General features: G+C 34.7%; 1 protein-coding gene across 6 annotated transcripts in view; it reads left to right on the forward strand.

Moving 5' to 3' along the window:
* Positions 1-13830, forward strand: part of MIB1 (mindbomb E3 ubiquitin protein ligase 1) — a 79763-nt gene extending 65933 nt beyond the window's left edge. For 5 of the 6 annotated variants that reach the window (XM_010574317.1, XM_010574320.1, XM_010574319.1 and 2 more), the window contains 4 exons: positions 1596-1674; positions 3244-3357; positions 4546-4646; positions 9724-13830. In XM_010574317.1, coding sequence (XP_010572619.1) covers positions 1596-1674; positions 3244-3357; positions 4546-4646; positions 9724-9864 — 435 coding nt within the window. In that variant the 3' untranslated portion in view covers positions 9865-13830. The remainder of the gene's footprint in view (positions 1-1595; positions 1675-3243; positions 3358-4545; positions 4647-9723) is intronic. The other variant, XM_010574318.1, reaches the window with a different exon arrangement.
* The last annotated feature ends 674 nt before the right edge of the window (positions 13831-14504 follow it).

Raw genomic sequence — 14504 nt, forward strand, 5'->3', positions numbered from 1 at the left:
TTTCTTTGGAATCATGAATTTAATCTCCTTTAGAGTATCAACCAGTTGTGCCCTATTTTGAGGACCTAATCCCAGTAAGGTCCTCAGGTTTCTTAAATGGTTGCTCCCAAGTATTTGTGACTATATGGGTACATCCCCATTGCTTTTCTGTTTGAGTATTCTTTTATTCCCCATAATCACCAAGTCTTGTCCTTCTGTTGATTTTTTGGCTGTTCAAAAAAAAAAAAACCCCCAAAAAAAACCCCCACCCCCCCCCCCCCAAACCCCTCATGTTCCATACACAGATTTTCTGATCTGTAGAAAACACACTCTATTCCTTTTATCTTTTTCCAAACACACTTGACCAGTCTGCTTCTGTGGTATGTTTTGTTGTTTTTACTATTCACTCTCTTATTCTTTCTTCTTATACCATTCACTATTCTGCAATGCATATTTTCAAAGGCCAAACGTTAACATAGTGTGAGCTCCTTTTCTGTAGACTTTCTTCATAGTCAGTGAAAAGGTTCTGCCACTGGGTGATTCAGAGCAGCAAAGTAAGGCTTCTACTTCCACTCGTCCATCTTAAGAAGCTAATCTATGGTAATCAGCTTTCCCAGGTGAAAGCTAACCTTTGTGGATAACCTTCCTTTGATTTCTTTTGCTAAATTAGATTGAGAGAGGGGAATACCTGTTCAATACTTCTCTTACACTTTTCTGTATAAAAACTTAGGGTAATATCTACAAAGCTAAGAAATGAGCGAACCTGGACAACAGTTCTGTGAACTGGAAGAGATGGTCCAGACCAGTATGAATGGAGTGATATGTGGTGTCTGTGGTCACACACTATATACAGTTCATCATATTAAAGGGCCTGAGAAACCCTAACCCAGAATATTAAAACAGATTACTATAAAAGTCTCTTAAGTGAATTTTGTAGAATCGTAGAATAGTTTGGGTTGGAAGGGACCTTTAAAGGTCACCTAGTCTCACCCACCCTGCAATGAGCAGGGACATCTTCAACTAGATCAGGTTGCTCAGAGCCCTGTCCAACCTGACCTTGAATGTTCCCAGGAATGGGGCATCTACCACCTCTCTGGGCAACCTGTTCCAGTGTTTCACCACCCTTATCATAGAAAATTTCTTCCTTATATCTAGTCTGAATCTACGCTCTTTTAGCTTAAAACTATTACCCCTTGTCCTATTGCAACGGTCCCTAATAAAAAGTCTGTCACCATCTTTCTTATAGGCCCCCTTTAAGTACTGGAAGGCTGCAGTAAGGTCTCCCAGGAGCCTTCTCTTCTCCAGGCTGAGCAACCCCAATTTAAGTATATATGGTGGAACAAAAAAGGAGAAAAGAATAAAGAAAAAGAAACATACACTGCCTTAGCTGCTTCTCTGTGCCTGTCAGTCTACTGAACACATAAATACTGCCAGCAAATATCTATTCTTAGAAATCAGTGTGATAACTCATTTAAGTTGCATTTTGAGATGCTGAATTAGTTAAAATAACAGTGGATGGAGCTTCCACATGCCTTGCCAAAGATAGTGTAGAAGCAAATTAATGTAGAGAGCAGGAGATAAACTTTTCTCATATGTGTGTTTATTGTTCTTTACAGATTGAAGAATGTGTAGTATGTTCAGACAAAAAGGCAGCAGTGCTTTTCCAGCCTTGTGGTCATATGTGTGCCTGTGAGAGTAAGTAAACTTAATGGAAGTTCTTTTTGAAGTAATCTTGAAACAGAACATTTTTAATCAGATTGCTAAAAGCTCATTAGTAATCTGACTTCAGGTCCAGTTTACACAGTAGTCTGGTGTGATAGTCAGAATTTTGGCATTATTAGGTGTGCTGGTAATGAAATAATTGGAGGACAAAGTAGAGATTTTAAAAAAATTCAGAAAGCAAGTGCTCTTCCATCTGAATTGTTTAATTCAGTGTAGGCTTGCTCAGATTATAGAAGCCTGCTGTATATCATTAAAACTTCTGAAGTAATTAGAATTAATTTTATTGCTTTGTGGCAGCTTTTTGGGGGGCATTCAGATGTGCAGATGCTGTTTTAAAAGAATATTGTAAATAAATATTTAATATGCTTCATTACTAATGTACAGATTTGCACAAGGGCTATATTTTTCCCTTAAAGACACATCATATATCTTTGCAAAGAGCACCAGTTATGATTCACTCTGATTTATCTTGTGTAGAAAAAACAGACAAGAGATCTCCAGAATTTTTTTGGTTTTGAGAGTATGTAGATGAGAATGCAGCCATCACCAGACATTTCAGGGCATTGTTGAAGGGTCATTTGCCTAGAGAAGAGCAGTCCTTGTTGGTGAGGATCTACATAAGAGGGAAGGTAGTCATTCCCATAAGTAACTGCTTGCTTTGTCTCGCTAAAGAAGTCTGGTTTCTTCCTCTGTTCTGGCTGAGACACCTGACATTGAATCACTACTGACTTTATAGTTATCCTGATCTGGCCTCTTTCACTGTCTGCAGTTGAAAGATGATGAGAGAAGGGTTTTTTTATTAGTTTCCCAGGAAGAGGATAGCAAAAAGATTGATTGCTCTGGTGAAGGATTTCAGCAGTGCAATACATGTCACCAAGTCTAAGCTGGAACAAGGACAGCAAAAGTTTTAACAGATGTAGATGATTCTTTCCAGATTATCTTCTGGACATCTTGTTCAAGCAGGATGAGAGAGTCTTCAAATTTGTGTAGTTTATAGGACCCACTCTATTGATTCACAGTAACTTTCAGCATTTATGGGACATAATCTTTTGCCTTTTGTAGAAGAATTACAGCCTCCTTTCTAGGATTATATTAAAAGATATAGGTTTAGTCTTTTAAGGGTAAGGAGCCACACCTGTTTGCACCTGGAGCATTAGGACAGTAAGTGAGATCCTTTGTTCTAAAGGAAGAAACATGTAGTCAAGATGTTCTTGGAAATTCTGTTCTCAAATGTATGTGATTTTACTTTTTTGACTTCTGTAATTCCTGTGGAATAGACATCCATTTGGAGAAAGAGGAACCTGTTTGCTTGAAATATGTTAAAAGAAGATAAACAGAATAGGTTGACTTTGAATCCCAAACAAGACATTTTTTGTAGGTGTTATTTGCAGAAAATGATGTGAAGATGAACACAAGTAGTTATTTGTGTTATAAGCATTTATTATGGCATTGCTATATAATTATTGTGAATAAACAAACTCATGGATAGCAAAGAAGAAAAATGAAATGGCAGGATTCAGAGTTGATTTATTTCTCTGTCAGATTGTGCAAGCTTGATGAAGAAATGTGTACAGTGTCGGGCAGTGGTTGAGCGAAGAGTGCCTTTCATAATGTGCTGCGGAGGGAAAGGTACAGAAGATACCACTGATGATATTTGTGAGTGACTCCAAAACCCATACTCTTTCACATTCCATCACCAACTTCTTATTCTCATTCTTTTAAATGACGTAAATCTTTCCTCTTTTTTTAAAGAAAAGTTTAATAAAAACAGTGCTAAGTCATGTATCCATTTGCTGTTTGCACTACTTTCTACATTGGTAGCGGCAGATGTGATGGTAATGCCTGTCACTACACTAAAGGATTGCTTCCAGTATCCAGAGTAGAAGCTGAAACATATATGACTTCTTGGTAACTTATTAATGTCCTATGAAGCAAAAGGTGATGATTGTCTGTAATTGTGCAAATGAGCAAATAAATGTGTTGGGTTTTGTGGTGTTTTTGTTTTTGTTGGTTTTTTTACTTATGGAACTCTCTGGCTGATAAAGGAATGGTAAATATTTTGCTCCTAAGTACAAGCAACTTTCATGACAGATTGTTCAGTTTTACATCTCCTGCTTTGACTAGTTTTTAAATTTCTTGTGACTTCTCTGAAAAATTTCTATGAATTATTTGTATTTACTCTGTGTATGTATGTGTGGTATGCAGTGTTTGAATTGAGTTTATGTGAATTGGAATATTAGGTCAGTCTTGTCATACTGTTCCTAAATAGATAAATATAAGAGTAATCCTTAAATTGCCAGCATGAATATTAAAAACCTGATTTTAAAATTTGTCATTTGAAATACTTCTCAATTCTTCTGTTTCTTATAGTAACATTGCTTCCCAGATATGAGTCAAATACAGGAATATTAATCTGAGTTTTTTCAAATTTTGAACAAACTATTTCCAAGATGCTTGTGCAGTTTTGAATACCAAATAGAATCGGCTGTGTAGATAAAAAGTCTTTTCAGTGTGAAAGGATTTGGCTTTATTTTTCACATGTGCAAAAAAATTTACTGCAGGAACTTCACTGGCAAATAAGAACTCTGAGAATATTAAGGGGCTACAGGCATTTTGAGCATCATTATTGAGGAAATATTGTCAAAGAAGCACTGCCACTAACCTCAGAGAAGTTCTTTGTGAATTGAGCTGCAGTGATGTAGTGAATTTAATTAGATTATCAAATGTGTTTCACTAATGTTATTTCAGATAATTGAAAAAATGCAGTTAGTACACTGGAAATAATTATACCTATTTCATTAGGTTGATGCATAATCACATATCTTTATTTTCTCTAAATTACAGCAAGTGGAAACATTCCAGTTTTGCAGAAAGACAAAGATAATACCAACGTCAATGCAGATGTACAGAAGCTGCAGCAACAGTTACAAGACATCAAGGAACAGGTAAAAGTGCTGGATAGAAATTTTATAGACCACTAAAATAATTGAAAAAGCCAATGCATCTTCTGTTACTTAAAACCAAATGACATGTGGAAGTGCTTCAGTTCTTAAGTTTTAGTTAAATAACTGATATTTTTTGTGTGGTGTGGCTTTGTATGTCTTCTATGTACAGGTTTAAAAAAAAAAAATATCAAATGGCCATGTTTGCTAATCAATCTATTATAGCGTCTGTGTTAGTGTGACTGAAAAAGGATGCTCTGCCCAGTCAGTATGTTCTCTGCCTGTTTAGCTGACCTGAGTATATAGGTACAGCAGAAGCTGTTTTCACGGAACAGTAATAAAAGTAGATATTCTTCACTATTCTGTATCTGCCTGGATCTTTACTTGTCTGTTCATGAACTGCCTTTGAACAGTGGCTGGCAGTTACCTGTCAAATGAAGGCTGTAGTTTATGTACACTTAAAATTGTGTGGTTGCAAAATTAAAACCTTTGAAAGTACTCTACATGTAATTTGAATCAGAATGTAAATGTTAAGGTTTGTCTTTTGTAATTATGCAGAGTGTTTGCGGGAGGAAATTCATACGAATTGACTATAGATTGTATTGATTATTCAGTGGTTAAGTTACATGCAATTTAGAAACCCAATGAAAACCAAAAATTAATGTTTCTGATAACTGACACTTACCTATTTGTTACATCTGTAAGTCTAGTTCCATTAGAAGCGCTTAAGTAGTTGTCTACATGCAGAACTTCACTGTGTTAAATTACTAAATTATTTCCTTGCTTTTCCATCTGACCAAAGAAAAAACTTGATTTTGAGATTTTTTTTTTTCAGCAGTAAAGGACCTGGGGTATCTGACTATTGTATGAACTTACTCTCTTAGAACCCCAATAATGTGATTTTTGGCTTCCCTATGTATAAAGCATTTGGAAGAAACTTTTCATGATACAGGAAACAGAGAAGCGTTCTTACTGTGTTACTTGCTTTTTCCTCTTGTAGACTTAGAGCAGTTAGTAATACTTCAGTGATGGCAGCACCACATATAGTCCTGGTAGTTGTTGCTCTCAGCTGTTCATGTGCATGAGAGCTAAGACTAAAGTGTTTTAGATTGCTAGTTTTAGGGCCCATATCTCTAAATGCCTTGAATTTGGGAGCTGATATGCTGTCAAATTTTAACCTCAGTGGCATGTCTGTGAAGAGCTATTCCTGTCACATGGAGGCTTGGCCAACACCCCAGTAACAGAAATTCAAATATCCAATTCAAAACAGATTCCTTTGTAGTTTCTGTCTGTAAAAGAACATGCAAATTAAAAATTGTCATTTGAAAAATGCATGTCTGTCTTGACAATAACATCTGGAGTTTCTAGATATCTCTGATGTCTTGTACTGTTAAGCTTCTGTTTTACTTTTTAACATTGGATGGAAAGAATAAGGTTACTGCTTTGGCATTTAAAATGATATATGCAAAACATGCAGATAAATGCTTAAATGCAAGTAATCTATTTTCTTCAGATTTTTTTTTTTCTTTTCTGGTTATTTTAGAGTTTATAAAAGATTTGAGTTCTGTTTGGGTATGCTAATACTCTTTTTGTATAGGGATGTGAAAGGAAAACTATGTTACAGTTTTTCTTCTTGATTAGGTGTGATCTCAGTTTTTTCGGTTGTCCTTAGGTGCTCTTTTATTCTTAACAGTTTTGTCTTACCTTTGGGATTTGGTAGCCAGAAACTTTCTGGTATCAGAAAGTTATGCTGTATTAGGGAGAAGAGAATAATTACTTTATATGTGTCATTTTCTACTTGTGTTTTCTGGTTTTCATATTTGCAGTAGTAACAAAGATTTAATACTGGAATGCTTTGAGAATTTAAGTGCTCTCTTTTGCTTTGAAATGCCCTTTTGTCCAAAAATTTAGTTTAAAATCAATATAAAACTGAAGATTATTCAGTGCCTCTGACCAGAAAGAGGTGGTTCTGGTTGTTCTTGTTTGCATCTTGGCTTGAGGCTCTTTCATGTTTTCCTTAGTGTCTTTTCTGCTTAGTCTTGTGATAGAGCAAGTTGAATTTGATTAAAATTAGTCATCTCATCTTTTAAATTTGTTCTTGAAATGATGCACAGGATTCCACTATAATCATGTATTCTTTTGATTTGTGCTTTGACAGTTGAGTCTTCACGTTACCTTGATATTTTCGTACCTAAAATTAATTTGTTCTCTTTCAGCAGGTATAATCCTATGTTTCAGCTCATACCTTCAATGATAATCTAATACGTTAGTGCAGCAAGCTTTTAAAACCATTTCTGGTGCCAAGCAGAAGTGATGCTGATGTCAACAGAATCTCCCACATCTGATGACCACACCATTCTTCAGGGATTCCCTGAATGTGAACCCTTTTGACTGTAATTGCAATACCTTCACTCCATTTCATACATAATCACCATCATCTGTCTAATATCTTATGTATGTTCCTTCACCATACTTACATCACTTTCTCCTTAAAAATAAATTTATTTTGTCACCGTGCACCTGTATATTGTTGGAAAAACTGTTTTTAGCAGTAAGAATTGTTATTTCAAGCAGTTTAAAACACCTTGTTAGTGGTAAAAGTTGATTTGAATTGTACATCCAGTTATACTTAAAGGTACAATAAGTACTTTTTCAGACTACTTTTACTTACCCAAAGAATTAATTCCCACATAGAACAGGTATAGTGCCTTTTTTTACCATTTGTTTTACTTTGAAAGATGGGAGTCAAATGTTTCATGCAGATAAAGTAGAGTGTAGTTTCATGCAGAGAATATTCTAACAAACTAGTAATACAATAGAAACAGATACTGCTTATTTTCTGCTGCTGTGGCACAAATTGGGTATAAGGCATGCAGTGAGCTTTCTTCCACTGTAAAAGTATATATAAGCTGGTGGTTAAGTAACGAATGCTCCTTGAAAGTTGGATGAAGCTCACTTATTTGGGCTTGTATCCCACTGGGAAACTGCTGAACTAATCAAGAAAATCCTTGTCAGAATAGAATTGCATAACAAACAGGAAGTTTGGTTGTTCCTGCTAGCTGAATTCTCCTACTGTATGAAGTAACTTAAATGTTAAAATAGTATCATATTAATAAATTAAATAGCTAATATATTTTATATACTCTGCATTTGTACTAAGCAGGATAAATGGGGTGATATGCTAATACTGCATGCAATATCAGAAAAGATCTATGAAATTAAAATGTTAGGATTTTTGTGCTTCACTGAATGAAATAATCAAAAGTAATTGCATTTGAAGAGATTTTTTTATTATTATTTCTGAGTCCCCTGATGGATGTTTTTATTTTCAAATGATGGTGTGGCATTTGGAGAGAAACAGACCCTTGTAACTCCAGTAATTCTGACATTATATTTAGGCACAAAAGCAAATAATTAAGCTAAAAACTTAGAACAAAGTCTGCAAGTGTTTTCTCCAAAGATAAGATTCAGGTTTGCTTTGTCAGTCCTTTGTCAAAGGACATCATGTCAGTATTATCAGGTTATAGACACTTGTCCCACTACAGCTATATATTAGTTGGAAATAGCTGTTTCATTGCTATGTGAAGGCTGTTGTTACTGGAAGAAGAATGGTCTAATTGTCCCATTGGGATGTGAAGGTGATGATGTGGTGTGGATGGAAAAATGAGCAGGACTGAATGACAGACAGTTGGTCTTTTGCAAATTTTTAGTTTGAGAGTGTTTTGTTGCAGCACTGTGGAAATTCTGAGAAAGCTGGAGCACAGCATTTTTGGGAAGAGTGAAGGGGTTTTTTTTTTTAAACAAAGTGACATAAGCTTTTATCTGGAAGTTTTACATTCCTGATGGGCCATTATACTGGTATCCTGAAGATTAAAATAGGCATTTTGCCAGATTCCATGCCAATTTAAACTCTATATAAGCAAACTGATGGTGAATTTTTTTTTTTGGGTGGTCAGCTAAGCTATCTGCCCTAAGAAGTAATGCGTATTGATTCCATAGAAAGTATGCTTTAAAGGGTTCCTGCTATGGGTTCTCTCTCATGAGATAAATAAACTAAAGTAAACCCCCAATGATGAGTATGGAAACAAGTCACAGGTGCAAGGTGGTGATAAAATGAATTTGCATTTGAAATATGAGCCCTGTCAGTATTTCATATTATATATGAGATGAACATTTGTAAGTGTTTAGATAGGAGTAGTGTGTCTCAGATCTGAGGACATCTTAGATCTGATTTGTTGGACTATAGAACGGTCTTAACAATTACCATCTGTTATAATATCTATTCATTTACTAACCTTTGACAAACTGTTATAAATTAAATCCTAATATGGCTGCAGTATGTTTATGGTGAAGGAACATGCCTTACCAAAACTTCAGTTTCTGCATGTGACAAAAGGTGAAGGATATTCCTTAGTGTCTTGGTACAAAATGAACTTTGCTGTTGAAGAACTTCAGAAGATCTTTTTTAGGCATTGGCTGTCACTTCAATGTTCAGCAATTAAAACTGATTTTAAAAGTTTGCTGTGCTAGTGTTATGACTGAAGGTCACAGATTTATTAAATTGTTCTTAATTTGAAACTTGAGGTGTTCTTTTGGTTGAAAATCTAGATAACTTCCATGAACAAAGGCTGGAATTGCCAGTATTGAATCTTTACGTATAATATTGATTATGCAGCATTTTTATTACTTCTGCACGTGTTGAGTACTTGGTGTTTAAAGGTAAGTATGTGAATGGCTAGATAGCCTGAGAAGAAATTGGTAAATCATTACCCAAGCACGGCACACATAAAAGCTGTTTGTGTTGTTTGTTCCCTGGAAGATTACGTGACATAAAGGGGAATGTTGCTGAAGAATGTCTTAATGTTGCAAACTTGGGTAATGATATTGAAAATGTGATGTCAACCTACTACTGGATTGTCTTACTTAAAGGGACCATATTTGGAAAAAAGCTACATAGTTTTTGTGTCATGATGGGGTAGGAAAAGCCCAAATATTTTAAGGCAATGTGAAGTAAAAAAGTGGTATTCAGTATTGTATCACTACCACCATTGACTATGTAACTTGTCAAAATCTTTTACAGACTATGTGCCCTGTCTGTTTGGACCGTCTGAAGAATATGATCTTTCTCTGTGGCCATGGAACATGTCAACTTTGCGGAGACCGAATGAGTGAATGCCCTATATGCCGCAAAGCAATTGAACGAAGGATCCTTTTGTATTAAGTAGTGGAACCAATGTCTTCTATTAGCTTATGAAATAATAAGAACATCTTGATGATTTAAATCTCCATAAGTTTGAAAGGCAGTAAAGGGTTCTAATGAAAACATTTCTAATACTGTAGCACAGGTTCATTATATGGTAATTGTTTAAAGACTGTGAACACAACAAATAAGAGAACAGTATTTGAACAGTCAGCTTTTAGCTTTATTCTTGGAAAACATCTAAGCCTGAAGCTAATTTAAAGCAGTCTTTTTTTCATTTTCTTTCTGACTCTTTCTTCCCTTAAAGTTTAAAGGGACAATCTTATTTTGGTTTCATTCATGTTTTTTAATGTATGTATCAGGTGTCAAGTGTTGTAAGGGGGTTTTTTATATTGCCAGTTAATATCAGATATAAATATTTAGGATTTTTTCATTTTATGCTTCTCTGGAGAATGTTGATATTTCCTGTGACAGTTATGATTCACAATAATTTTTGTCTTGAAATATACAATAATGCAAAAACAATACAAAGTGTATACACGGTAGTAATAAATACACAGTTCCCATAAGTTCAGGCCTCAAAATCTAATGTTAAGGTAATTCTGTTTTCCTAATTCTTTTTCACTAGAACAAGCCAGAATTACTTGAAATTATTCCAACTTAGCATCAATTGAATAATTCACCTGAGTAAGAACTGATCTAAAGCATCCTGGGTGGGAAACAGGAGTTGAATGTTAAATACTCCTTGTCTGCAGGAGGCATATATTGTAGCATAGGGCAGGTAAGTGCTCCGTTAGGCTTGTACTTTCCAACAGAGAAGCTATATGAAGTGTTGCTTTATAACACTCAATACTTGGATGCCATCACAGTCCTATGGAAATAGAGACAATGACTGAAGGTATCGCTATAGGAGCAGCTGTAGTCTTCTATACTGTAGTCACACCAGATGTATGTGACTGCATGCAAGTTTGTGATTGGACTCATTTGGCAATGTTGTGTGCCAGTTGAAATTAAAGTGTCAGCCTGATGCTATTGTGGTGCCAAAAGAAACCGCTGAAGTAGAAAAACTAGGTAAGCTAACCAACATGCTTGAATTATTAATATAGGTGTCTATTAAAAGGTGAAAGAGCTCTATCTTGTACTGGGAAGGCTACACGGTGCTTGCCTTTCCAAAAACTTAATGAGGAAGAATGTTTGCAAATCCAGAATCATTTTCACACACTGTCTTTGGATTCTGATGTTGAAGGTCAGCTAGTGTTGTTGAGGAAGCTAGTAAGTTCATTCACTCTAATTAGTCTAATATCATCTGTGCAATGTGCACAGAGTGCAAATGTTTAATTGGATAACACTTAAATAATCGAAGGATGAAAAACAGAAGCTCAGCTGGAAGCCAGAGGGGATCATAACAAGTAGAAGAGTTGAGTATATGTCATTGTGCCTCTTTCTTCAGCAAAAGATGAAAGTGTAAATCTCATTATTATCATCATCACTATTATTAGGGAGCAAAGTGAAAATAAGAGAAAAATCAGTAAGGCATTGATCTCTAATATACTGTAAAATCATAAAATGTAAGAGTTGCAAGCTTTGTTTATTATGATTATCCCCCAGTATTTAATAGCAGTTTTGAAATTGAATGAAATATCTCAGTTTGTTTCTTGAAACAATCAAGAAGGCATCTAATAATATATATTGTTCAGGTGTGAGGTATGCTCAGATGTTTAAGTAAAATACTTTTCATTTTTTTCCATTTAGTAAAATACATAAATGGTCACATCAGTACACAGTGATTTAAAGTATAAAGACAACCTGAGAGGCTAACAGAATATGCTAAATAGCTGTAGCTTGCTAACTTCAGTGTAACTATGTTTGACTTTTTTTCCCCAAACCTACTGTCTATCACTTACTATATCCCAAGCTCATATGGCACTTCTCAAAATTTGGGCTATTATTACCTATTTTCTATTTGTCAAAATACTCTGTACTTTTATTTTGGAGTTTGGAGGAATCCCTTTTTGCTGAAGTGGATACTGAAGATTACATTGGCAAGAGAATAAACAAGTTACTTTGTAAATGTGAAAGTTTGATTATGAGGTGGTGTTCTTAACTTGGACTGGGTGAGGATATAGCAGATTTGCACAAGTACTTGTGCCTTGTTAGCATAGTCTTAAAATCGGTATTTTAGCTTCTTTTAAAGACGTGAAATGGTCTTTTAAAAATAATCTGATTTAGGTACTTACTGTGTAGATATTTTCTAGAGATGAAGTTTTATGTATGCCTAATTATTTTTAGCAGTATTAATTGCAGTTTGTGTAAACACCAACTTGTTTGAAGAAGCTGCTTTGAGCTAGTGATTTAAGCTTCCTCTACAAAATTAAACGTCAGAAACTTAATTTTACTCTTCCAGTAGCAGCTGGTGAACCGAAGAGCCTATCCTGTTCTTTGTGCTGCATGGGTCAAGTTTTCACTTAAAAAAAAACCCCAACAACACTACAGACTAACTTTTAGCAGTGCTACCTCCTTTCTGTCAAAGTACTGAATTCTTCTCTAGTTGTTCTTTGTCTTTGGGAAGGGATGGGGAACACATCAGTTTTGTTTTGCTTTGTCAGTTTTGATGTCTGAATACATTGTGAAGGTTTTTTTACTGACTATAAATTACGTACAATATGTGTGATTTACCACAATGTACATTGTATATCATTCTTGCATAAGTTGCTGGAATTCATACTATTGTCTTTTTATGCATTTCATAACTTGTTTGTGTTGACAAAGCAAAACTTATCTGCAGAAGTTTTAGTGTGTGCCATTTTTATAGCTAAGCCTGTGGTAAATACAAAAGTTCTGGCTCAGGGCTTTTTAACAACTTAAACACATTCACAATATTCTTCAGCACATCTTGGAGAATATTAGAGATTTAATGACTATATAGTGCCTTGATAGAACTATTGAATGGGCAGCAGCTGTAGAGTCCTTACAGAATGCAAGTATCTTTTGAATCCAGTTAATGAGTTGTTGTTAATATAATTGTAATACCCCTGCCATGGGTTTAGAAAATTGTATATACTTTCTGTACAGGAAAATCGGCAAATTTAGGTATTGTTAAGCTTTCTGAAAGTTGTTTGATTGTTGCACCAATCATGAGGGTCTGCAGGGCATAGTATTCAAATTTGCAGAAGGAGCATTTGTGGCAAAGACAGCTGATAAAAGTGTTCTGTATGTGACAGTTTTAGTGTGAGGGGAGAGGTCATTGTATAAACAAACATGTAAAAATACCTGCTTTACTCTGGCCCAGTAAGTCTTTTATAAGAGAGAGAGAAATAATCAGCAACAAATCTGTATGTCTGCATGCCATTTTATAGTTAGAAAAATTTAAGTCTCATTTTGCGCTTCTAGGAAATACTTTCTTTGTCCCAAGCTTAGTGTCTTTATGAATGCAAACTATTCATGTTAGAAAACTGGTTTTACTGAACCACAGGAACATTTTTGCTTTTATTAAAACCAACTTTGTATTTTCAGTAAATTGTAGATTTTTACATGACTGTTTATTGGAGAAATTTAAGGTTGTCTGTGTGAATGTAGTGGATTTCTGTATGCAGATAGCATTATATAATTGCTTTCATTAAAACTGCTTAGCACGATCTAAGCTTTTCAAAGGAAATGCTAACATACTGTATGGTGAATAAAACTTACATAAGATGTATACTGACTTTTTCAAAAGGTTTGATTTAAAAGTGTAGTTGGACTGAATTAATACTGGTTTTTGAGTGTACATCATTGGGAAGGGAGTAGTGGCTTATATGACTTCCTTCTTCTTGGTTCTAATGATGTTAGATGTCACCACGGAATTAGAAAATTGTATACCTGAACAAATGTTTGGTAACTCTGTTAGTTGTTGACATACAATGTTTAAAAGCACAGGGGACTTTATTTATTGAGAAAGTTTGCAATCCAAACTTCAAAAATTCTGGTTCTTTATAATGTAACCCTGAAGAGTAAGTTTGTAGCAACATCAGAAATGCTATGTGCCTTTGAATCTCCCAGATACTCAAATATTGTTTAAGCAGCACAGTAGAACTATGAAGGGTGGATTATGTTGTAACAACTAAAAGGTTGATTTAAAATATTTATCTATGGCATATGTGCAAATTTTTCTGTGTAATATGCAGTTCATAATGCTTATTAGAGCTGCTGTTAAGTTTATGTTAGACTCTGGGTTTACTTATAATTGAATGGCCACTACAGATCTGGCTATGTGAATGTGATCATTTAAAAATCTCCTGCCAGATATGGTAACTCTCATATTCTGCATATTCTGAGACAACAGTTGCTGCATCATAGTTTATACTTTCAGGATTCAATTTAATGGATGCATTAAAAATATATATAAATACATATTTAATGAAGGGCAACAAAACCAACAGACTTCAGTGGCTTAGTGTTTTAATTTGTCATAGTGTACAGGTGAAAAATGAATTGACAGAATAAAAAGTTTGTTGCTCTCTTTCTTAGTTTCTTTTCATTTTTCAAGATTTCTTCAACTTTGGTTTGTATGAAAACACAATATTTTCAGATATATTTTTTAAGAACTTTTTATTTTAAAACAATTGATGCAAATTGTCAAAATACATTTTAAATAGCCAGTTGTTCGTTGTTTTGGGACTTAC

This window comes from Haliaeetus leucocephalus, unplaced genomic scaffold, assembly GCF_000737465.1.
Source record: "Haliaeetus leucocephalus isolate CR32 unplaced genomic scaffold, Haliaeetus_leucocephalus-4.0 Scaffold428, whole genome shotgun sequence".
In the NCBI taxonomy this organism is placed as follows: domain Eukaryota; kingdom Metazoa; phylum Chordata; class Aves; order Accipitriformes; family Accipitridae; genus Haliaeetus; species Haliaeetus leucocephalus.